This window comes from Salmo salar, chromosome ssa16 (assembly GCF_905237065.1).
Source record: "Salmo salar chromosome ssa16, Ssal_v3.1, whole genome shotgun sequence".
Lineage (NCBI taxonomy): Eukaryota > Metazoa > Chordata > Actinopteri > Salmoniformes > Salmonidae > Salmo > Salmo salar.
Genome location: NC_059457.1, coordinates 48,098,556 through 48,124,739, shown reverse-complemented (window position 1 = coordinate 48,124,739; position 26,184 = coordinate 48,098,556). Strand labels below are relative to the sequence as shown.

At 41.1% G+C, this 26,184-nt stretch overlaps 2 protein-coding genes across 3 annotated transcripts in view; one reads left to right on the top strand and one right to left on the bottom strand.

The window, feature by feature from the left end:
* The window catches only part of LOC106574005 (obscurin), a 56,875-nt gene extending 55,927 nt beyond the window's left edge, over positions 1–948 (top strand). The window contains exon 70 of the mRNA XM_014149500.2: positions 65–948. Within this exon, the coding sequence (XP_014004975.2) occupies positions 65–245 (181 nt within the window). The 3' untranslated portion in view covers positions 246–948. The remainder of the gene's footprint in view (positions 1–64) is intronic.
* On the bottom strand, positions 936–26,184 carry LOC106574006 (guanylate kinase). 2 transcript variants are annotated; one of them, XM_045697341.1, is made up of 16 exons: positions 26,086–26,184; positions 21,478–21,593; positions 19,862–19,903; positions 19,296–19,392; positions 13,833–13,971; positions 12,777–12,861; positions 12,551–12,636; positions 12,176–12,219; positions 11,900–12,015; positions 11,631–11,672; positions 6,607–6,684; positions 5,037–5,133; positions 4,551–4,689; positions 2,826–2,910; positions 2,410–2,495; positions 936–1,956 (listed from the first exon to the last, which is right to left on the bottom strand). In XM_045697341.1, the coding sequence occupies exons 2-16, from the start codon at positions 21,587–21,589 to the stop codon at positions 1,921–1,923; spliced, it is 1,284 nt and encodes a 427-aa protein (XP_045553297.1). In that variant the 5' UTR covers positions 21,590–21,593; positions 26,086–26,184; the 3' UTR covers positions 936–1,920. The 2 variants fall into 2 exon arrangements, with proteins under 2 accessions (XP_045553297.1, XP_045553298.1); XM_045697342.1 differs by lacking the exon at positions 6,607–6,684 and having other exon boundaries at positions 26,086–26,169.

Genomic DNA, 26,184 nt, shown 5'->3' with positions numbered 1-26,184 from the left:
GTAGTGTTAACGTTACAACAACCAGAACCAACCATTTCGGAATTTTTCCGATGTGTTTCCTCAGGGCCAGACCCTCAGCGGCTGAGTGCCTCCAGATCCCGTGGGTACGGGGTGAGCGGGCCCCCTCCAAACACAGAGACTCCATCTTGTGTTTCTCCACCGACAAGCTGCAGGCCTTCCTCAAGGAGAGAGAGGTGAAACGAGACCAGGTCCGCACCAAGCTGCAAGGCCCGTTCTTCCATTGATCTGCTCTTCCAGTAGACTGTTATGAAATACAACATGAACTGGACTTGGATGATATCTCTTCATAGCCCAGATCCTGGTCACAAATATGTGATATCTTACAAATGTTGACCTAAAATGGAGACTGGTCAAATGTATGTATTAATGGCTGTCTAAAGTTTTGTTAAGTGTTTGTCTGAATGAGTTTGGCTTTGGTTGAATTACAGTGTCATGATATCAGGGAAATGTTTAGTTAGATGCTTTATGCAAATACAGTTGCACGAGTTTGAAAACTTGAAAACATTGTTCCTTTGAGTTTGCGGCATTGGACATTACAAAAGTTAATATTTCATGAGCTAGATTTGTAGATTGTGATTTATTAGCCAAAGCGACAGATCAGAGGGTTCATGTGCCCAAAGCATAGCAAGGGCCCCTACCAGCATAAAGCTTTGTCTCACAAAGAGAGGAATGTTGAAATCCCTATCGGGAGATACATATAGACAGGTTTTTAAGTGTACACTGTATAGATATTTAGGAGTGAAATATTTACACTAAGGCAATGTTTTACATGTTTTCAATTGTCTTGTTATATTGTAGAAATGGAGAATAAGATCATGAGTAAATTAAGAATTTTTGATGATCGTTTGATTTCATTGAGTATTCCTGTACCTTGTGACCGGTGATGTATGCACTGAAAGACAAATTAAACAGTATGAGTGGTAAGTACTTTTTATTTGTCTATCTCCATTGCATACAAAAGTATACACTACAAGACACACACATTTTATTTTCTGCAGATGGATGGCTACAGTAATTGACCTGCGAGTTAAATTGACAACCACAGGTCTGACATTTGACCTATGAAAGCTGTGTGTTGAGTGCTTTGGTCCTTACATATTCATCCACAAATACTGTTCAATTAGTATAACACCCCACCATACACATCCTTACATTTGGTGTAACATCATTCAGACTACACTATCATTGCTTAAAACCAAGGGAGAAAAATGAGACTACAGAACACAGAATGGTGTTTTACTATTTGACCAATAAGAATATAATTAGATTAAGATGAAGACATAGCAGTGTTTACCTCAAAGCTAGTCCGCTAATATGACATTTCACAGCTAAGACACCGTTTTATGCACAACTTTTGTTTTACTACTTCTCGGGTTGTTTGTCCATCATACTGTATGCGAGATGGCCATCGCACATGTCAAGGGCATTCATCACAAATGTCAAGTCAGGGGCATGTTAAGTATATTGTCAAACCTTTAGATTATAACCACAAAACTCTGAATTAACGGAGGTCTATTGGCTTTGGCAGTGGTTTCTATTCGTCTACATGGCTGAAACCCAGTTGGCAGTAAGGTATGAAGTAGACGTTAACTTTTAACTGTATCGACTGTATACTCTACACGTACCTTTCAAATGTCCCTTTGTCTTACTCAAAAATCCTCATAAATGACAGACTGAATGAATGTGGAAAACAACCTAAGAGTTTTAGACCATCTTCTTGAGTCTTAGGTGCATTCGGTAGTATGCGTTTCTGTGGAAATCCCCACAGTCGTCATATGGCAACCCTCAGAACGTTTCCTTTGGTGGCTAAATCGAAATTAGCTGGTGTCAAATGTTGGTTTATGTATCTCCTGTAAGGTACCAGGCAAGAGGAAGACTGGGACACTGTACTGTAGCTCCTTACGACTTGATGCCCTGCTGAACTTTCATTATTTCCTGTTGAGGAGGGGAGTAGAACGTGCTCAACATTTGGGTTGGAGCTCTTAACATGGTAATACAAAGGTGAAATTACAAAAGATATTAGTTACATACTGGAACAAGGACTTGTAATAACATAAAATAGATCATGAGTAATTAAACATGAGAAATAACTTTCAGCGAGGGGATCTGTAATTACATAGTCCTTTTTCAAATTGTGTAATAACCAATAAACTCTTAAAATGACATTTTAAATTGCAGGTTTTGCCTTGAACGGCTATCCAACATGTCCCATTGAGAAAGACATGTTAATATAAATATATAGATAGTTATAGAACATACAAACTCTTCTCCAACATGGAATGCATGTATCTAGTCATCCACACCTCCTGTATCTAGTCAATATCTCCTGTATCTAGTCAATACCTCCTGTATCTTGTCTTTATACAGCCATCTTCTTTTCAGACTCACCTCCTTAAGAACACTTTGCAACTTCTCATAGGACTCATCCAAGTCATCGTTGACAATGACAATGTCAAACAATCCAGGCTCGTTGCCTATAACAGAAGAGTGAAGAAACAAAAATGAAAACTCATTGTCAACGGCATGTAATGGACTGTCCTTAGTTCAATTCACATCCCTCAAACATTTGTAGTTTTAAAACCAGTTTACGTAGGACAGTATGGTGGACCTACACTCCTCCATGTTTACATAGGACAGTATGGTGAACCTACACTCCTCCATGTTTACATAGGACAGTATGGTGGACCTACACTCCATGTTTACATAGGACAGTATGGTGAACCTACACTCCTCCATGTTTACATAGGACAGTATGGTGAACCTACACTCCTCCATGTTTACATAGGACAGTATGGTGAACCTACACTCCTCCATGTCAATCCGTGCTGCCTCCAGGCGGCTCTGGATTTTTTCCTCCGTCTCCGTCGCTCTACCCCTCAGACGCTCTTCCTGTACACATTAATGTTCCACAAGCATTTTCAGTTTATACATTTCAAGAACAAACATTCCATGTGGCCATCTCAGGTCTAGCAAGCATGCAAAAAGTTAAACTGCATAGTAGAAGAATGGTAGGCAACTAGATTCAGCCACAGGCTGCTTTTTTCTTTGCAAATGTTTTTTTTTATCCGGAACATAATTATTAATATACACTACCGTTCAAAAGTTTGGGGACACTTAGAAATGTCCTTGTTTTTGAAAGAAAAGCAAATGTTTTGTCCATTAAAACAACAGCAAATTGATCAGAAATACAGTGTAGACATTGTTAATGTTGTAAATGACTATTGTAGCTGGAAACGGCAGATGTTTTATGGAATATTTCCATAAGTGTACAGAGGCCCATTATCAGCAACCATCACTCCTGTGTTCCAATGGCACGTTGTGTTAGCTAATCCAAGCTTATCATTTTAAAAGGCTAATTGATAATTAGAAAACCCTTTTGCAATTATGTTAGCACAGCTGAAAACTGTTGTGCTTATCAAAGAAGCAGTAAAACTGGCCTTTTTTAGACTAGTTAAGTATCTGGAGTATCAACATTTGTGGGTTCGAATTACAGGCTCAAAATGGCCAGAAACAAAATACTTTCTTCTGAAACTCATCAGTCTATTCTTGTCCTGAGAAATTAAGGCTATTCCATGCGAGAAATTGCCAAGAAACTGAAGATCTCGTACAACGCTGTGTACTACTCCCTTCTCAGAACAGCGCAAACTGGCCCTAACCAGAATAGAAAGAGGAGTGGGAGGCCCCGGTGCACAACTGAGCAAGAGGACAAGTACATTAGAGTGTCTAGTTTGAGAAACAGATGCCTCACAAGTCCTCAACTGGCAGCTTCATTAAACAGTACCCGCAAAACACCAGTCTCAACGTCAACAGTGAAGAGGCGACTCCGGGATGCTGGCCTTCTAGGCAGAGTTCCGAAAGAAAAAGCCATATCTCAGACTGGCCAATAAAAGGAAAAGATTAAGATGGGCAAAAGAACACAGACACTGGCCAGCATCCCGGAGTCGCCTCTTCACTGTTGACGTTGAGACTGGTGTTTATGGGTCCTTGAGGCAAATTTGTTCAACATGAGGAAAGACACCTACATACACAGTTTCAGGTCAAACGGGGAGGCGGATATCAGGATTTAAGTAAGACTTCTTACAACAGCAATACCTATGAGCCAATTGGTTCCATTCTTTTTGACTAAGTTACTCATGGCCTCTAGTTTCTGTCTGCCAAATTAGCAAAAAAGTGGCCAATCTATGCTGTGAACCCCTAATAATTTGTACACTACAAATGGGCCATAAATAATCTCAAATATATTATGTATTTCACAATAACATAATTTAATACATTGATTACATTGAGACACAATCACATATGTCTTTCAATTTATCCATGGGGATAGTTGGCAACAGATTTTATAAATTAAAATCATTAGCTGAATTTCTGGTGATTTTACAGTCTCCTTTGTCCAACAACAGATTTCTTCTATTTTTTTACTTAAACTTTGAGGGGCCAAATAATATTGCTTGCGGGCCGAATTTGTCACCTGTTGCGGAACCTTGCAGTAGAAGAACGCTGTGCAATGTATGGTTGTGGACTCTTACCAGGACCTCAATGGAGGGGGGCTGAATTGAAACATAGATGGGGTCCAGGTCAGATTCCTTGATGTGTCTCACTCCCGCAATATCCACATCCAAAATACAAATGAGGCCCTTGGCCCTCACATCCTGTACAGCACACTTACTGTGGAGAAAACAAACATAGCTATGTTTAATTGCATCCACGATTCCACCAAACAAACCCGAAAATTATACCACTGATTATCACGGATTAATACATAGGGGCGGCAGGTAGCCGAGTGGTTAGAGAGTTGGTCCAGTAACTGAAAGGTTGCGAGATCGAATCCCCGAGCTGACAAGGTAAAAATCTGTCGTTCTGCCACTGAACAAGGCAGTTAAACCACTGTTCTTAGGCTGTCATTGTAAGTAAGAATTTGTTCTTAACTAACTTGCCTAGTGTAATAAAAGGTAAACAAAAAAATACTGTGAGACATTTTGGTCCAAACCAAAAGTTCAGAAAATGTACTCTACCTTGTTCCATACAGGTTGCCAGAAAATTCATCAGTTTCAATGAATTCTCCCGTGTCAATATCCTCCTGCATAGCCTCCCTTTTTCTGAAGTGGTAATCTTGAAACAGACAGGAGAGAAGAAGAAACAGTTAGTAATCAGTCAGGCTGGATGGAGTTCTCTCAAATGAATAAAGGGTAAATTTACAGGGTACAATAGATGTATAATGATTAGTATTCAGGCACTAAAAAAGGGTGATATAGAAAAAAATGCAAGGATAAGTATGGGTAGATAGAGACATTTTTATTCACATCATTACAAGCAATTAGGGAAATTAACATTGACATCACTAGAAGCAAATCACACAATGAATGACCCCCAAGTATAAAATGTGGAAGGTGATTAGAAGCGGGCAAAAAAGACACGCTGTCTGGATGCAAGAGGAACAGTATATATACACAGTATAGAACACAGTACAGTATATAACAGTTTAGAAGGAGAGAGGGTGTACAGGGCACACATCAAACTAACACATTACTGTCCCCTACCATTGGGATTATATTATTCCTCTACAATGTCACAGTGGACCTAATACAGTGGGGGGAGGGGTGGGGGGGGGGGCTGTAGGGAACACAGGACAACCCTGTCACAATCACTTCAACAAGGACATCATAATGAACCTACAGCTACTCATATCAACACATACACATTAGCATTGCAACATGACAGGTGTGTTCAGATTGAGAAGGAATCACAGCACATTCAAATATGTCCTGGTAAAACAGATGTCTCACTGGGAAAAAAAGATTGCATAGATGTAAATAAAGGTGAAAATGCTAGTAATGCTTTCTAACAACAAAATAAAAAATAATAGACAATCACTATAGACTGAATCCAGCAAAGCTCATAGTCCTGGTAGTGCAGTTACTGCGTTATTTTATAAAATCTAAATATATAAAACTAGAGCTCAACTGAAGAAGATATCAAGCTTTAACTCTCCATTATCCATATTCCTGGGGGGAAATAGAAAACATCAAACATCTATCTTCCTCAAAAACTGTTGCTTAAGTCGTAGGAAATCACATAGATGTATTGATCAAATGAATAGAACAGTCCTAAGGATATCTGCCTTGACAACAGGACCAGGTTGTGCTGGCAGCTATGATCCATACTTTAAATTAATATTACTGAACTGGAGTATATCAAATATCAAACAAAAGGCTTTACTATGAAGCCTATCAATCTCAACAAAATGTTGTGATGCTAATGGTGGGTACATACAGTAACAGACATTTTATGGATGTGACAACTTATTTTCTGGGGGGGGGGGGGGTCAGGAGAGGAGATCCACGGAGGAATCACAGGGGGCTATTTTCAAAAGCTTTTTACCACAAAGTGCAAACTGACATTTGTATTCCTGAGAATATTAGATGTATTTTTACCATAACTAGTATGCACTTGGTATTGTTTAGTTTGGTCACTCTATACTGTGAAGATGAAAGTAACCCCCATCACTCTCTCTTCACAATGTTTTTGTGAATGGCATTTAGACTTGGTTGGATAGAACACAAAATGAAGAGGAGATAGCTACACCTGCAGATGAAACAGACGATAGGACGTCTGCTAGGGGAAGTAATGTAGCCCCCAGAAGCATAGGCAGACAGAACAGGCCTACGGAGAAAAAAAAGGCACAACAAATAATGTTTATTGTTGTATCTTATAGGGGGATCATTTGGAGAGCCACTGGTGCAGTTCACTTGAGTTAAGAAGCATGGGAGCTTCAGTGTCAGTCGGAATGGAGTAGGCTGGGATATGTAGGTGAAGAGGGTGTGAAGGTTGTGTTCGTACAAAAGAGGGCAACAAGGTAGTGATGGAGGTCTGTAGGTACAGAAAAGCTGGAAGTTCCAGGTTTTATATAGTTGAAGTCAAAAGTTTACATACACCTTAGCCAAATACATTTCAACTCAGTTTTTCACAATTCCTGACATTTAATCCAAGTAAAAATTCCCTGTCTTAGGTTAGTTAGGATCACCAGGATCGGACCAAAATGCAGCGTATTCGTAGTTCCACATATTTAATTTAACGTGAAACTGAAATGCAATACACTAATACTTGAAACACAAAAACAAACCGTGACGCAGAAAGAAAACACACTACTCAAAATATAATCACCCACAAACACAGGTGGGACAAACATCAACATAAATATGACTTCCAATTAGAGGTAACGAGGATCAGCTGCCTCCAATTGGAGATCAACCCAAACAACACGAACATAGAAATACAAAACTAGAAACTGAACATAGAAATACAAAAACAGACAAACACCCCCTGTCACGCCCTGACCTACTCTACCATAGAGAATAACATCTTACTATGGTCAGGATGTGACAACCACTTTATTTTAAGAATGTGAAATGTCAAAATAATAGCAGAGAGAATGATTTATTTCAGCTTTTATTTCTTTCATCACATTCCCAGTGGGTCAGAAGTTTACATGCACTCAATTAGTATTTGGTAGCATGGTCTTTAAATTGTTTAACATGGGTTAAACGTTTCGGGTAGCCTTCCACAAGCTTCCCACAATAAGTTGGGTGAATTTTGGCCCATTCCTCCTGACAGAGCTGGTGTAACTGAGTCAGGTTTGTAGGCCTCCTTGCTCGCACACACTTTTTCAGTTCTGCCCGCAAGTTTTCTATGGGATGGAGGTCAGGGCTTTGTGATGGCCACTCCAATGCCTTGACTTTGTTGTCCTTAAGCCATTTTGCCACAACTTTGGAAGCATGCTTGGGGTCATTGTCCATTTGGAAGACCCATTTGCGACCAAGCTTTAATTTCCTAACTGATGTCTTGAGATATTGCTTCAATATATCCACATAATTTTCCATCCTCACGATGCCATCTATTTTGTAAAGTGCACCAGTCCCTCCTGCAGCAAAGCACCCCCACAACATGATGCTGCTGCCCCCCTCTTCCTTCTTCCTCCAAACATAACGATGGTCATTATGGCCAAACAGTTCTATATTTGTTTCTTCGGACCAGAGGACATTTCCCCAAAAAGTACAATCTTTCTCCCCATGTGCAGTTGCAAACCGTTGTCTGTCTTTTTTATGGCGGTTTTGGAGCAGTGGCTTCTTCCTTGCTGAGCGGCCTTTCAGGTTATGTCGATAGAAGACTTGTTTCACTGTGGATATAGATACTTTTGTACCTGTTTCCTCCAGCATCTTCACAAGGTCCTTTGCTGTTGTTCTGGGATTGATTTGCACTTTTCGCACCAAATTACGTTCATCTCTAGGAGACAGAACGTGTCTCCTTCATGAGCAGTATGATGGCTGCGTGGTCCCATGGTGTTTATACTTGGGCACTATTGTTTGTACAGATGAACATGGTACCTTCAGGCGTTTGGAAATTGCTCCCAAGGATGAATCAGACTTATGGAGGTCTACAATTTCTTTCTGAGGTCTTGGCTGATTTCTTTTGATTTTCCCATGATGTCAAGCAAAGAGGCACTGAGTTTGAAGGTAGGCCTTGAAATACATCCACAGGTACACCTCCAATTGACTCAAATTATGTCAATTAGGCTATCAGAAGCTTCTAAAGCCATGACATCCTTTTCTGGAATTTTCCAAGCTGTTTAAAGGCACAGTCAACTTAGTGAATGTCAACTTCTGACCCACTGGAATTGTGATACATTGAATTGGAACGTTATTAAAATTGTTCATAATAAATAAACATTATTTAAATTTTTCCATGTCAAAGGGTTTTTATATTTTCGGTCTTCTGTGATGTATATAAATTATAATGTTGGGATGAAAACTAAAAAGGGAATACATTTCAACTCTACAGTGCCTTCGGAAAGTATTCAGACCCCTTGACTTTTTCCAAATTTTGTTATGATACAGCCTTTTTCTAAAATGTATTAATAAAAAAAAATTCTGCAATCTGCACACAATACCACATAATGACAAAGCGAAAACAGGTTTAGGAATGTTTGCAATTTTAGCAAAAAAACTAAACAGAAATACCTTATTTACAATTATTCAAACACTTTGTTATAAGACTCGAAATTGAGCTCAGATGCATCCTGTTTCCACTGATCATCCTTGAGATGTTTCTACAACTTGATTGGAGTCCACCTGTGGTAAATTAAATTAATTGGACATGATTTGGAAAGGCACACAACTGTCTATAAAAAGGTTCCACAGTTGACAGTGCATGGTCCTGTGTGGCTAAGTTGGTAGAGCATGGTGTTTGCAACGCCAGGGTTGTGGGTTTGATTCCCATGGGGGACCAGTATGAAAAAAATAAAAACAAAATGTATGCATTCACTACTGTAAGTCGCTCTGGATAAGAGCTTATGCTAAATGACTGAAATGTAAATGTCACAGCAAAAACAAAGCCGTGAGGTCAAAGGAAGTGTCTGTAGATCCCTGAGACAAGATTGTGTCGAGGCACAGATCAGGGGAAAATGTCTGCAGCATAGAAGGTCCCCAAGAACACAGTGGCCTCCATCATTCTTAAATGGATGAAGTTAGGAACCACCAAGACTCTTCCTAGAGCTGGCCACTTGGCAATCAGGGGAGAAGGGCCTTGGTCAAGGAGGTGACCAAGAACCTGATGGTCACTTTGACAGAGCTCCAGAGTTCCTCTGTGGAGATGGGAGAACCTTCCAGAAGGACAACCATCTCTGCAGCTCTCCACCAAATCAGGCCTTTATGGTAGAGTGGCCAGACAGAAACCACTCATCAGTAAAAGGCACATTACTGCCTGCTTGAAGCTTGCCAAAAGGCACCTAAACACTCTCAGACCATGAGAAACTAGATTTTCTGGTCTGATGAAACCAAGATTGAACTCTTTGGCCTGAATGCCAAGCATCATGTCTGGAGAAAACCTGGCATCATCCCTACGGTGAAGCATGGTGGTGGTAGCATCATGCTGTGGGGATGTTTTTCAGCGGCAGGGACCGGGATTCTAGTCAGGATCGAGGGAAAGATGAAAGGAGCAAAGTACAGAGAGATCATTGATGAAAACCTGCTCCAGAGCAGTCAGGACCTCAGACTGGGGTGACTGGTTCACCTTTGAACAGGACAACGACCCTAAGCACACAGCCAAGACAACACAGGAGTGGTTTCGAGACAAGTCTCTGAATGTTGTTGAGTGGCCCAGCCAGAGCCCGGACTTCAACCTGATTGAACATCTCCCGAATGGTGCAGCAGTCTAAGGCACTGCATCTCAGTGCTAGAGGCATCACTACAGACCCTTGTTACAGTGAGGGGGAAAAAACGTATTTGATCCCCTGCTGATTTTGTACGTTTGCCCACTGATAAAGAAATGATCAGTCTATAATGTTAATGGTAGGTTTATTTGAACAGTGAGAGACAGAATAACAACAAAAAAAATCCAGAAAAACACACGTCAAAAATGTTATAAATTGATTTGCATTTTAATGAGGGAAATTCGCTTGAATTCCGCGGTCCGGTTCCCAATGTGAATGCAAAACTCTCCAGGTTCGCTTGTCATTATTCCTGCACCGCACACTAGACTACAGCAACACCGTTTTCCCTGCCATAACCCCTCACATTGGTGCCACAAAAGAGAGATGATGTGCAGGTTCGCAGGGGGAAAAAAGTGTGGTTGTTGGATGTTGATTAGCGATTGTCAAGGATGCACAGAAATTCCAAAATGTGTGGATTTTTTTGTTCAGATTATTTATTCGCAAAATGTGAACTATAGGCTAAGAGAGCTTCATAAACTGTTTATTGATTGTGGGGTTAGGAATAGTGTGAGAAGACAACCTATTTGGTGAGAATCACAACATAGGGTACAAAATCTATTCTAGCTCTTAAAGGGGCAGTAGCCTGTACAATTTCAATTACAACATTATATTGCTATTTATTCTGTTAGCAAACAAATGTGCATGTTAATAGTATCTTCAGATTGCATTTAATTAAAATGAGACATAATTGTAATCTATTAGCTACAGTCCAATAACCAATTCTGATTGAATGGCTTGTCCTGCACTTTGTAAAAATACAGAGTGCATGTAGGAAAAAGATCTTGGCTCCTTTCTAAACATAGCAATGTGAATGCAAAGAGGACTCGGTCCACAAACTAGGGGAAGTGAACTGGCAAACGAGTTGAGTCCTCATTCAAAGGCAGTGTGAATACAAAGAGAACTGAGTCCTTTCGTTTTATGTTCTTTTTTACCCCAGCTCACTTTAAAGAGGACTGTATGTGAAAACACCGTTAAATAATCCCACAGCACCCCATCACACCTTCTCCTTACCCACCCAAATAATAAAGTAATGCCTTTCGTGAAGTAACACTCGCAGTTGACCCCCCCTTACTAGCTCTGACTTTGCTGATAGCTACTTTATTGAGGAAAAATGTACTTACTATGACATGTGGTTGTCCCACCTAGCTATCTCTGTTTTGGAGTGCCTGCTAAATGACTAAAATGTAAAAATGTAATATATTGAATTCCAGTCTCTGCGTTCATACAGTAGGCATTTCTTATTAAAGATGGAAGCTTCATTCTGGGCCTGGAGAGCGCCACTGATATCTTTCTGGGCTTACTGACATGTTTCTGTGTTTTGACTGAAAACATTTTACTGTACCTTTGCCATCTACCTCTCCTGGACGTGGATCCCGGGTTGTATCTGTAAGGACACATTCAGTGAGCATCAATTCAACATCCATCCTATTCTGTGATCATATGATACAGAGTGATATCAATAACCTCAACCTGTAAATGCTATGCAAGACAACCCTAACTGTATATGGTTTCTTTATTGTTCATTGGTCTTCCTCGTGGTCCAGTCGCACCAGCGGGGATAGATACTGCTGCCCTACTGCTGGAAACTACATCTGGTGTCACAGAACGTACGTGACACGCTGAAGCCGAAGACTCCCTTGTAGTCCTTCAGCAGCTTCTTTAGCAGAGTGCTCTTCCCTGCCCCTGAGGGGCCGCTCAGAACAACCGGCCTGGGTCCTTCCATAACACTGAGGAGAGGGAGAGGAGGGTTGAATAAAGTGAAAAACATTAAGCATGTGAAAAGTTATACTTTACATTGAATAGTGAAAGCTTGTTCTCAATTGAACTAACTAGTTTTCTATTAAAAATGTGTGGCTGTGATATGCATAATAACAAATTGCTTCTTACGAATTGCATTTTTCTTTCTTGGTCGACTGAACCTTCGTTATTTCCTGTTGAGACAAGTATAAGAATATTAAGTGTAGTTACAAACCCATCACATAAATATGACTCAACACTTACTGCCGACCACAGGAGATTGGTGGCACCGTAATTGTGGACGACGGGCTTGTGGTAATGGTTGGAGCGGAATATTTGGAATGATATCAAATACATCAAACTCATGGTTTCCATGCGTTTGATACCATTCAATTAACTCCGTTTCAGCCATTATTATGAGCCGTCCTCCCCTCAGCAGCCTCCACTGCTACCGACTGACTGACAATTAGAGAATTATACTTTGTCCCCATACTACATGCAGACAACAATCCTCTTCAGACTCACCTCAATAAGAACACTTTGCAACTTGTCATACGCCTCCTCTAAGTCATCATTGACTATAAGCACGTCAAACACTCCTGGCTCGTTGCCTGAAATAGAAGTGATAAATTATGAAAGCTCTTCTCAAATCATTGTTAAAGGCATAGCATGGATAATGTGTTGTTCCATCCATATTCTCCAAACATTTGTAGTATGGCCATGTCTACATAGGACAGTAAAGGGGACCTACTGAGCTCCATGTCAACTCGCGCTGCCTCCAGACGCTTCTGCAGACTCTCCTCTGTCTCAGTATTTCTGTCCCTCAGACGCTTTTCCTGTAAACATCAATGGTCCCCAAATGTATTACAATTTGTACATTTCAAGAGTCTCATATCACGACCTCAAGGATGACCAGCCCGGTCTTATAGACTAGACGTAACATAGTCAACGGAAATCCAGGACACTGAAATTAGTATGCTATGTTACGTTTGGTATGGTTACATAAGACCTATGGTTACCTACGCAAAAAACAAAAGTATGTAGATTGATCGCGGTGGATAGGTGGGTGTATAACGTGACTGTCTATCAATCCAAAGGTTGCGAGTTTTAATCTCACCATTGACATCTTTAGCATTTTAGTAACTTTTCAACTACTTAATACTTTTTAGCTACTTAGCATGTTAGCTAACCCTTCCCCTAACTTCAACCCTTTTGGCTAGCCCTTCACCTAACCCTAAGCTTAACCCTTTAACCTAACTCCCAACCTTAACCCTAACCCTTTAGCCTAGCTAACATTAGTCAGCTACCTACCTATTTAGAATTCGTTACATATCATACATTTTGCAAAATCATAACATAGTGAATTTTTCTAATTCATAACATATTGTATGTTATGCAAATTCATTACATATGATACAAATTATAATTCGGAACATATATGAAATTGGTGATAGACATCCACAAACTAATACATACCAAAATAAACATAACATATACTAAATTGAGTGGCTCGGATTTACTAAATGCTCTGAGACCAGGTTGGGTTGACATGTCTAAGGATTATTATCATATAGAGAAAATAATAGGGGTCCAAACTCAAAACCTTAAGAAACGCCAAAATACAGTAAAACTCTCTGCGTTGTATGATTGTTGACTAGTTACATAGTTTACGGACGCAGAGCCACGATAGTCTATTCCATTGTGACATATATCTGCACCTCAATAAGAGTATATCAAATGAGTTCGTAAATGTTTTCTAATGGACCATGCGGACTATGACAGCTCTGAACTCTGAATTGGACTTTACCAGGATCTCAATAGAGGGGGGCTGGATAGAAACATAGATGGGGTCCAGATCAGTCTCCTTGATGTTCCTCACTCCCTGGATCTCCACATCTAAGATGCAGATGAGGCCCTTGGCCCTCACGTCATCTACAGAAGACTTGCTGTGTAGAAAATAGACAACATAAATGATGCTCATTAATTGTTTCAGGATCCCATTGAACAGCACAAGAACGCACCTTTCCACCTACATATGTACAATGGGCTTATAAAAGGGGATGGGGAGTGACATTAGACCAGTGACTATTCCTCAAATGCTACAGAATAGCTAGGGTAAGAGGATAGTAACATTAATCATAACACCAAAAGCTAATATCAGGGTTCAGAGGTTCAGATTAAGAGTGACACTGCAGGTGCTGAGTTCTGTGTGCTATCAAGTGCTATCCTGATATGTACAGTGCATTCAGAAAGTATTCAGACCCCTTGAATTCTTCCACATTTTGTTGCATTACAGGCTTATTCTAAAATTTATTAAATCTTTTTTTTTCACTCACCAATCTACACACAATATCCCATAATGACGAAGCAAAAACAGGTTTATAGAAATGTTTCTAAATTAATTTAAATAAAAATGTATTCAGACCCTTTACTCAGTAATTTGTTGAAGCACCTTTGGCAGCGTCTCAAGTCTTCTTGGGTATGATGCAATAACATCTGCTTAACATGTGTATGTGGCCAATAAAATTTGATTTGATTCGATTTTTAAGCTTGGCATACCTGTATTTGGGGAGTTTCTCCCATTCTTCTCTGCAGATCCTCTCAAGCTCTGTCAGGTTGGATGTGGAGCGTTGCTGCAGGTCTCTCCAGAGATGCTCGATTGGGTTCAAGTATGGGGTCTGGCTGGGCCACTCATGGACATTCTGAGACTTGTCCCGAAGCCACTCCTGCGTTGTCTTAGCTGTGTGCTTAGGGTCATTGTCCTGTTGGAAGGTGAACCTTCACCCCAGTCTGAAGTCCTGGGCGCTCTGGAGCAGGTTTTCATCAATGACCTTTCTGTACTTGATCTTTGTTTATCTTTCCCTCAATCCTGACTAGTCTCCCAGTCAGTGCCACTGAAAAACAACCCCACAGCATGATGCTGCCACCACCATGCTTCCCCATGGGGATGGTGCTGGGTTTCCTCCAGATGTGACACTTGCTATTCAGGCCAAAGTGTTCAACATTGGTTTCTTCAGACCAGAGAATCTTGTTTCGCATGGTCTGAGAGTCTTTAGGTGTCTTTTGGCAAACTCCAATCGGGCTGACATTTTACTGAGGAGTGGCTTCCGTCTGGCCACTCTACCATAAAGGCCTGATTGGTGGAGTGCTGCTGAGATGGTTGTCCTTCTGGAAGGTTCTCTCATCTCCACATAGGTTCTCTGGAACACTGTCATAGTAACCATCAGGTTGCTCCCCCGATTGCTCAATTCGGCTGGGCGGCCAGCTCTAGGAGGAGTCTTGGTAGTTCAAAACTTCTTCCATTTAAAAATGATGTAGACCATTGTGTTCTTGAGGATCGTCAATGCTGCAGAAATGTTTGGTACCCTTCCCCAGATCTGTGCCTCAACACAGTCCTTTCTCTGGGCACTACAGACATTTCCTTTGATCTCATGGCTTGGTTGTTGCTTTTACATGCACTGTGAACTGCGGGACATTATAAAGACAGGTGTGTGCCTTTCCAAATTTTGTATTTATTTTTTATTTCACCTTTATTTAACCAGGTAGGCAAGTTGAGAACAAGTTCTCATTTACAATTGCGACCTGGCCAAGATAAAGCAAAGCAGTTCGACACATACAACAACACAGAGTTACACATGGAGTAAAACAAAGATACAGTCAATAATACAGTAGAAAAATAAGTCTATATACAATGTGAGCAAATGAGGTGAGATAAGGGAGGTAAAGGCAAAAAAGGCCATGGTGGCAAAGAAAATACAATATAGCAAGTAAAACACTGGAATGGTAGATTTGTAGTGGAAGAAAGTGCAAAGTAGAAATAGAAATAATGGGGTGCAAAGGAGCTAAATAAATAAATACAGTAGGGGAAGAGGTAGTTCTTTGGGCTAAATTATAGATGGGCTATGTACAGGTGCAGTGATCTGTGAGCTGCTCTTACAGCTGGTGCCTAAAGCTAGTGAGGGAGATAAGTGTTTCCAGTTTCAGAGATTTTTGTAGTTCGTTCCAGTCATTGGCAGCGGAGAACTGGAAGGAGAGACGGGCAAAGGAGGAATTGGCTTTGGGGGTGACCAGAGAGATATATCTGCTGTAGCGCGTGCTACAGGTGGGTGCTGCTATGGTGACCAGTGAGCTGAGATAAGGGGGGACTTTACCTAGCAGGGTCTTGTAGATGACCTGGAGCCAGTGGGTTTGGCAACAAGTATGAAGCGAGGGCCAGCCAACGAGAGCGTACAGGTCGCAGTGGTGGGTAGTATATGGGGCATTGGTGACAAAACGGATGGCACTGTGATAGACTGCATCCAGTTTATTGAGTAGGGTATTGGAGGCTATTTTGTAAATGACATCGCCGAAGTCGAGGATAGGTAGGATGGTCAGTTTTACGAGGGTATGTTTGGCAGCATGAGTGAAGGATGCTTTGTTGCGAAATAGGAAGCCAATTCTAGATTTAACTTTAGATTGGAGATGTTTGATGTGAGTCTGGAAGGAGAGCTTACAGTCTACCAGACACCTAGGTATTTGTAGTTGTCCACATATTCTAAGTAAGAACCGTCCAGAGTAGTGATGCTGGACGGGCGGGCAGGTGCGGGCAGCGATCGGTTGAAGAGCATGCATTTAGTTTTACTTGTATTTAAGAGCAGTTGGAGGCTACGGAAGGAGAGTTGTATGGCATTGAAGATCATCTGGAGGGTTGTTAACACAGTGTCCAAAGAAGGGCCAGAAGTATACAGAATGGTGTCGTCTGTGTAGAGGTGGATCAGAGACTCACCAGCAGCAAGAGCGACATCATTGATGTATACAGAGAAAAGAGTTGGCCCAAGAATTGAACCCTGTGGCACCCCCATAGAGACTACCAGAGGCCTGGACAACAGGCCCTCCGATTTGACACGTTGAACTCTATCAGAGAAGTAGTTAGTGAACCAGGCGAGGCAATCATTTGAGAAACCGAGGCTATTGAGTCTGCCAATGAGGATGTGGTGATTGACAGAGTCGAAAGCCTTGGCCAGGTCAATGAATACGGCAGCACAGTATTGTTTCTTATCGATGGCGGTTACGATATCGTTTAGGACCTTGAGCGTGGCTGAGGTGCACCCATGACCAGCTCTGAAACCAGATTGCATAGCGGAGAAGGTGCGGTGGGATTCGAAATGGTCGGTAATTTGTTTGTTGACTTGGCTTTCGAAGACCTTAGAAAGGCAGGGTAGGATAGATATAGGTCTGTAGCAGTTTGGGTCAAGAGTGTCCCCTCCTTTCAAGAGGGGGATGACAGCAGCTGCTTTCCAATCTTTTGGAATCTCAGACGACACGAATGAGAGGTTTAACAGGCTAGTAATAGGGGTTGCAACAATTTCGGCAGATCATTTTAGAAAGAAAGGGTCCAGATTGTTTAGCCCGGCTGATTTGTAGGGGTCCAGATTTTGCAGCTCTTTCAGAACATCAGCTGACTGGATTTGGGAGAAGGAGAAATGGGGAAGGCTTGGGCGAGTAGCTGTGGGGGGTGCAGTGCTATTGACCGCGGTAGGGGTAGCCAGGTGGAAAGCATGGCCAGCCGTAGAAAAATGCTTATTGAAATTCTCAATTATAGTGGATTTATCGGAGGTGACAGAGTTTCCTATCCTCAGTGCAGTGGGCAGCTAGGAGGAGGTGTTCTTATTCTCCATGGACTTTAGTGTCCCAGAACTTTTTTGAGTTTGTGTTGCAGGAAGGAAATTTCTGCTTGAAAAAGCTAGCCTTGGCTTTTCTAACTGCCTGTGTATATTGGTTTCTAACTTCCCTGAAAAGTTGCATATCACGGGGGCTGTTCCATGCTAATGCAGAACGCCACAGGATGTTTTTGTGTTGGTTAAGGGCAGTCAGGTCTGGAGAGAACCAAGGGCTATATCTGTTCCTGGTTCTAAATTTCTTGAATGGGGCGTGCTTATTTAAGATGGTGAGGAAGGCATTTAAAAAAAATAGCCAGGCATCCTCTACTGACGGGATGAGGTCAATATCCTTCCAGGATACCCGGGCCAGGTTGATTAGAAAGACTTCCTCGCTGAAATGTTTCAGGGAGCGTTTGACAGTGATGAGTGGAGGTCGTTTGACCGCTGACCCATTACAGATGCAGGCAATGAGGCAGTGATCGCTGAGATCTTGGTTGAAAACAGCAGAGGTGTATTTAGAGGGCAAGTTGGTTAGGATGATATCTATGAGGGTGCCCATGTTTACGGCTTTGGGGTGGTACCTGGTAGGTTCATTGATAATTTGTGTGAGATTGAGAGCATCAAGCTTAGATTGTAGGATGGCTGGGGTGTTAAGCATGTTCCAGTTTAGGTCACCTAGCAGCACGAGCTCTGAAGATAGATGGGGGGCAATCAGTTCACATATGGTGTCCAGAGCACAGCTGGAGGCAGAGGGTGGTCTATAGCAGGCGGCAACGGTGAGAGACTTGTTTTTAGAGAGATGGATTTTTAAAAGTAGAAGTTCAAATGGTTTGGGTACAGACCTGGATAGTAGGACAGAACTCTGCAGGCTATCTCTGCAGTAGATTGCAACACCCGCTCCTTTGGCCGTTCTATCTTGTCTGAAAATGTTGTAGTTAAATCATGTCCAATCAATTGAATTTACCTCAGGTGGACTCCAATCAAGTTGTAGAAACATCTCAAGGATGATCAGTGGAAACAGGATGCACCTGAGCTCAATTTCTAATCTCATAGCAAAGGGTCTTAATACTTATGTAAATTATGTTTTCGCTTTGTCATTATGGGATATTGTGTGTAGATTGAGGAACATTTTTTAATTTAATCCATTTTAGAGTAAGGGTGTAACATAACAAAATGTGGAAAAGGGGAAAAGGTCTGAACCCTTTCTGAATGCAGTGTATAATGGAGGATAAAGGTCATTCTGTCCCCGGCCTGTCTCTTTGCTAATCCAGGTATTAATGGACCAGCACTAAAAGATATCTTTACAAAGCCATGACAGGAGAATACCCTACTGGATTCTAGTCACCAGTGGAGCAAATACTCTGATTGTTCATTTTGATGTATCAATATCACCGGTAGGGCAACATAAAACCCAATCAACTAGCATACTGTTCCAAAACTCCAGTAATGTTCCCAACATTTTTCAGAAATCCAGGTTGGAGAGTTGTATTTCCTGGTTAGTCCCTCCTGATTCCAGGAATCCTCCATCTGGGATTTTTTGAAAGCCTGAGAATTTTGGGAAAATCACCAGAAATTTGCAACCCTACATGTAAGATATTTTGGTGTCAACAGGTTATCAACATGTACTCTACCTTGTTCCATACAGGTTGCCGGAAAACTCAGCATTCTCAATGTATTTCCCATCATCAATATCCTCCTGCATAGCCTCCCTGTTTGAGAAGTGGTAATCTTCAAATGGACAGGAGAGGAGAATGATCAATTCATTGTCAATCAGGCTTGAAAGCAGATTTGAAGTTACAAAACCAGCTTGATTCAAATCCAGGAGAGCATCACTGATATCCTTCTTGGTTTACTGACATGATCTGTGTGCAAGGATTGACGCTGGTTGACGAGAAGCAGGTACAGGGAGTGAACATTTAATTTAGCAATGGACATGGAACAGGACAAGACAGCGTCTGGAAATGAACACATAGTAATGACATTAATGCTGACACAGGGAACAAACGGGGGCGCAGACAGGAATAGGGAAGGCAATCAACAAAGTGAAGGAGTCCAGGTGAGTCCAGTGAGCGCTAATGAGCGTAATGATGGTGACAGGTGTGCGTAATGAAGGGAAGTCTGGCACCCTCGAGCGCCAGAGAGGGAGAGCGGGAGCAGGCGTGACACTGTGTTTATGAGTCAGAGAATGTTACTGTACCTTTGCCATCTACCTCTCCTGGACGTGGGTCCCGTGTTGTATCTGTAAGGACACATTCAGTGAGCATCTGTTAGGTTCTTATTTTTCAGAGTAAATAACCCACGGACACTAGAGAAGCTTTAACCAAGTTTAATTCTTCCCAAAGGTTCTGTACAGCTGTAATTCAGACAGCAAAACATTTCTCTCCATCACAGTTATATACATCCTACTTAAGACACTCCCTCTCTCTAATCCTTACATTTATGGTTCTACAGGAAGAGGGTTAAAAGGGAAACAGGATACCAAACCTTTATAACTCCCTGATGAGAATCTGTCCTCACCTCCTGACCTCAACCCCTCTTTCATCTAATCCACAGATGTCCATCTGTCTTTCCTGTATCAACATGGTGGTCTGCTCCCGTCCCCCAACACATTCCAAAACATTCCACAGCTATCTGTCTTTCTACAGATATTCTATGCTTCTTCTCTATCATTTATTTAATATTTCAATGTTCAAACTGTCGAATCCAACAGCCTCAACATTCATCATCCATCATCAACACCATTCATCAACCTCCATCATCAACATCCATCATCAACCTCCATCATCAACATCCATCATCCACAACCATCATCAACCTCCATCATCAACATCCATCATCAACATCCATCATCCACATCCATCATCAACCTCCATCATCAACATCCATCATCAACATCCATCATCAACCTCCATCATCAACATCCATCATCAACCTTCATCATTAACATCCATCATCAACATCCATCATCAACATCCATCATCAACCTCCATCATCAACATCCATCATCAACCTCCATCATCAACATCCATCATCAACATCCATCATCAACCTCCATCATCAACATCCATCATCAACATCCATCATAAACCTCCATCACCAACATTCATCATCAACATCCATCATCAACCTCCATCATCAACATCCGTCAGCGACATCCGTCAGCGACATCCATCATTGACATCCATCATCGACATCTATCATCAACATCCATCATCAACATCCATCATCCACAACCATCATAAACCTCCATCATCAACATCCATCACCAACATTCATCATCAACATCCATCATAAACCTCCATCATCAACCTCCATCATCAACCTCCATCATCAACCTCCATCATCAACATCCATCATCAACATCCATCATCAACCTCCATCATCAACATCCATCATCAACATCCGTCAGCAACATCCATCATTGACATCCATCATCGACATCTATCATCAACATCCATCATCAACTCCTGGTCATAAGGAAGGCTAACAACAACCTCAAAGATGTGCATTCAAAGACATGCCAGCCGACCGTAAAGGTATGCCGTTTCTGTAGTGTTCAGTGGTCTACATTGCAGCCAACAAGAAGAGGAATGGAGATAGAGGACATCCCTGTCTCGTACCAGTCAGCAGAACCATAACTAGTTATAATTGTGGTTGGATATGGATTGGATACAGAGCTATCCCACATCAAAATCCTTTGACAAACTTGGCCTAGAGTTTGATAAGGCTGAGAGTACCGATAGATAGGGCTTAGTGCTGTCCCACTTCCTCCCAGACAGGATATTGGGGTAGGAGCCAGAAACACAAACGTACGTGACACGCTGAAGCCGAAGACTCCATCATAATCCCTCAGTAGCATCTTCATAAGAGTGCTCTTCCCTGCCCCTGAGGGGCCGCTCAGAACAACCGGCCTGGGTCCTTCCATAACACTGGAGGAGAGGGAGAGAGGAAGTACAATGAAAGATACAGTGAAAAACCTTTCATACTGTCACATAGTGTTCATTTAGCTATACATTTGCTAAACATTTTTGGGTCATTTGGGCATTAAATTAAAACATGCTAACTTTTGGACAAAAATGCTAAAGTTAGCATTTGTGCAAGCAGCCAGGTAAACAGAAAAAAAGACATTACTCTCTCTCTTTGTCCAAAGAGTATTTATAGGGTAACCAATATGCAATTTTGTAATTTGGGTGAACAATGCCTTTATACAGTTTTTTAGGTATGTATGTAAACAAATCTTTCCACTACTGATTTCTGAGAAAGCTATGTACTAGATACTTATACGTAAACAGTGCAGTTTTAGTTTGACCTCTACATGGATCTTGTGCTTTTGTTTTAGTGGATTACCTAGGAGATCTGTATTGGCTGCACCAGTCCACTCATTAACTCCGATGCCTTGACGTCAAAGTGTTAGTCTAACTCTCATTGAAGTCTGAAGACTGGTGCGTGTAGCCTTTCACTTTCAGTAGCCTACTGCTGTCTAGCCTGACACTACCAAAACAGTTACAGATATACCAAACAAAAGGGAATCAAGCACTATCAGGTTTTCTTCTGTAACCTTCAAAATAACCCTCTCCTGCCCAGATTAATTCTGGCTAACTCCACTCTCAGGAGCCAATCTGTTTAGAGTGCTTGGAGGGTAACCAGCTAGCGAGCCTATAGCTGAGCAGCTCTCCCTTCGGTCCCAGGCGCTAGAGCTAATCCACTGATCCAGGGAATAAACTAATCTGATTGAATGGCTACGGCTACGGCACAATGATATATGGGGGGACAGCCATGGGACTGCACATCAGGACCACACAAGGACCACACATCGAGAGTGTCAAGACGTTAAAGGGTTAAACACAACACCCACAGAAACCTGAAGAGAATATCCAGTAAATTGCCTGACTGTTTAATCTAGCAGACGGTTATAATCACTTCTATAATGTAGCTCATGCATGTGCTGCCATTCTAATAACACTCTGTTAGCACTATGGGAATTATGTAATTCTTCCATGAAACCAACATTATGGTTATAGAAAATTCATAAATAAGTAGGAATGCACTTTGATGAAGCAGATTGGATGATAGGACTTTGTAAAAGGGATTAGGAATAGATTTCACGGTCCAGTACAGACAAGTACCATGCTCGTCTTTTACTTAAGTCAATCCGGGCCAATGAGGTTGATTAATAGAAACTGGGCCAAATGGAACACCCGGCACTGAGCTGCGTCAACACTGTATGTCTGCATCAAGACCATATATCTGCATGCAGAAAGTCACATTGGTTGGTTTATTGTGACTCTGACAATAAGGACATTTCCAGATATAAACCATGTTCAAATAGGCGAATTTCAAGTCAATCAGCAGTAGCAAAACATTCGAGGTGACAGGCGGATCGCTCTTCATTCTATTGGTGAAATGACATTGTTGCTGACATTAGAGTCAATGCCTAATCAGGCAGTCTGACCTATTTTGAGTCCTGGTTGACTCTCTATATCAATGTGGTCCTGAAAATTCAATGATGTTGCATGGGTATAGCACACTGAAGACTGTCAAACGGATTGACTTATTTAATTGGAGGGGATACCAGAATCCACTCTAAAATATCCATAGACCATTAAACCATCACAACCTAGATTCCTGTCTGCTGACCGTAGCTGGGCTTTTTGGTGAAAAGTGCTATGGGATTATTGGCCATAATTGAATAATTAAGTAAAGGGTTTATTGCCTACCCCTTAAAAGGACACAACTTCCCAAAGACAACAAAACTGGTACTGCATGTAGGTACCTGATATTATACCAAATCATTGTATAACTTTTGTCAATATTTAGGTGCATCTTACTTACGCACAAAACGTATATATCCAAGCACAGCAACAAAAGAACACTGAAGGACAGTACCATAACATACAAACTGTTTACAAGTTGCTACTCCAAATATGAATAATAACATCACCTGTTTCTGACTTCAAAACATCTATATGGAGTCCATAAACACTAGTATAGTTAGTAAGTTCCGGTTTAAATTGATTACTAAAGACAGACTGCTTGATGTACTCTAGGTATGTCCCTGCTACCCTGCACTCTTAGAAAAAAAGGTGCTATCTAGAACCTGGCTATCCCCATAGGAGAACCCTGTCCCATAGGAGAACCCTTTGAAGAACTATGTTTGGTTGCAGATAGAACCCTTTTAGTTCCATGTAGAACCCTTTCTACAGAAGGTTCTACACGGAACCCAAAAGGGTTGTAGCTGGAACCAAAAAAGGTTCTCCTATGGGGACAGCCGAAGAACCCTTTTGGAACCCTTTTCTCGAAAAGTATACAGCTATGTCTGTCCTACAGTATATTAGCTATGCCTGTCCTACAGTATATTAGCTATGCCTGTCCTACAGTATATTAGCTATGTCTGTCCTACAGTATATTAACTATGCCTGTCCTACAGTATATTAGCTATGCCTGTCCTACAGTATATTAGCTATGTCTGTCCTACAGTATATTAGCTATGTCTGTCCTACAGTATATTAGCTATGTCTGTCCTACAGTATATTAACTATGCCTGTCCTACAGTATATTAGCTATGCCTGTCCTACAGTATATTAACTATGTCTGTCCTACAGTATATTAGCTATGTCTGTCCTACAGTATATTAGCTATGCCTGTCCTACAGTATATTAGCTATGTCTGTCCTACAGTATATTAGATATGCCTGTCCTACAGTATATTAGCTATGTCTGTCTACAGTATATTAACTATGTCTGTCCTACAGTATATTAGATATGTCTGTCCTACAGTATATTAGCTATGTCTGTCCTACAGTATATTAGCTATGTCTATCCTACAGTATATTAGCTATGTCTATCCTACAGTATATTAGCTATGTCTATCCTACAGTATATTAGCTATGTCTATCCTACAGTATATTAGCTATGCCTGTCCTACAGTATATTAGCTATGTCTGTCCTACAGTATATTAGCTATGTGTATCCTACAGTATATTAGCTATGCCTGTCCTACAGTATATTAGCTATGTCTGTCCTACAGTATATTATCTGTCTGTCCTATAGTATATTAACTATGCCTGTCCTACAGTATATTAGCTATGTCTGTCCTACAGTATATTAGCTATGTCTATCCTACAGTATATTAGCTATGCCTGTCCTACAGTATATTAGCTATGTCTGTCCTACAGTATATTAGCTATGTCTGTCCTACAGTATATTAGCTATGTCTGTCCTACAGTATATTAGCTATGCCTGTCCTACAGTATATTAGCTATGCCTGTCCTACAGTATATTAGCTATGCCTGTCCTACAGTATATTAGCTATGCCTGTCCTACAGTATATTAGCTATGCCTGTCCTACAGTATATTAGCTATGTCTGTCCTACAGTATATTAGCTATGTCTGTCCTACAGTATATTAGCTATGCCTGTCCTACAGTATATTAGCTATGTCTGTCCTACAGTATATTAGATATGCTTGTCCTACAGTATATTAGCTATGTCTGTCTACAGTATATTAACTATGTCTGTCCTACAGTATATTAGATATGTCTGTCCTACAGTATATTAGCTATGTCTGTCCTACAGTATATTAGCTATGTCTATCCTACAGTATATTAGCTATGTCTATCCTACAGTATATTAGCTATGTCTATCCTACAGTATATTAGCTATGCCTGTCCTACAGTATATTAGCTATGTCTGTCCTACAGTATATTAGCTATGTGTATCCTACAGTATATTAGCTATGCCTGTCCTACAGTATATTAGCTATGTCTGTCCTACAGTATATTATCTGTCTGTCCTACAGTATATTAACTATGCCTATCCTACAGTATATTAGCTATGTCTGTCCTACAGTATATTAGCTATGTCTATCCTACAGTATATTAGCTATGCCTGTCCTACAGTATATTAGCTATGTCTGTCCTACAGTATATTAGCTATGTCTGTCCTACAGTATATTAGCTATGTCTGTCCTACAGTATATTAGCTATGCCTGTCCTACAGTATATTAGCTATGCCTGTCCTACAGTATATTAGCTATGCCTGTCCTACAGTATATTAGCTATGCCTGTCCTACAGTATATTAGCTATGCCTGTCCTACAGTATATTAGCTATGGCTGTCCTACAGTATATTAGCTATGTCTGTCCTACAGTATATTAGCTATGCCTGTCCTACAGTATATTAGCTATGCCTGTCCTACAGTATATTAGCTATGCCTGTCCTACAGTATATTAACCATGCCTGTCCTACAGTATATTAGCTATGCCTGTCCTACAGTATATTAGCTATGCCTGTCCTACAGTATATTAGCTATGCCTGTCCTACAGTATATTAGCTATGCCTGTCCTACAGTATATTAGCTATGCCTGTCCTACAGTATATTAGCTATGTCTGTCCTGCATTGTTAAAGTTGTATATTTGTCTTACCTTCTCTCAGTGGCAGTACTGTGTGGCTGTAGAGGAGGTGTCTCAGAGTGACTGGGATGGAGGAGAGAGCTTGTACGGGTGTTTGAGGTGTGTGTGAGA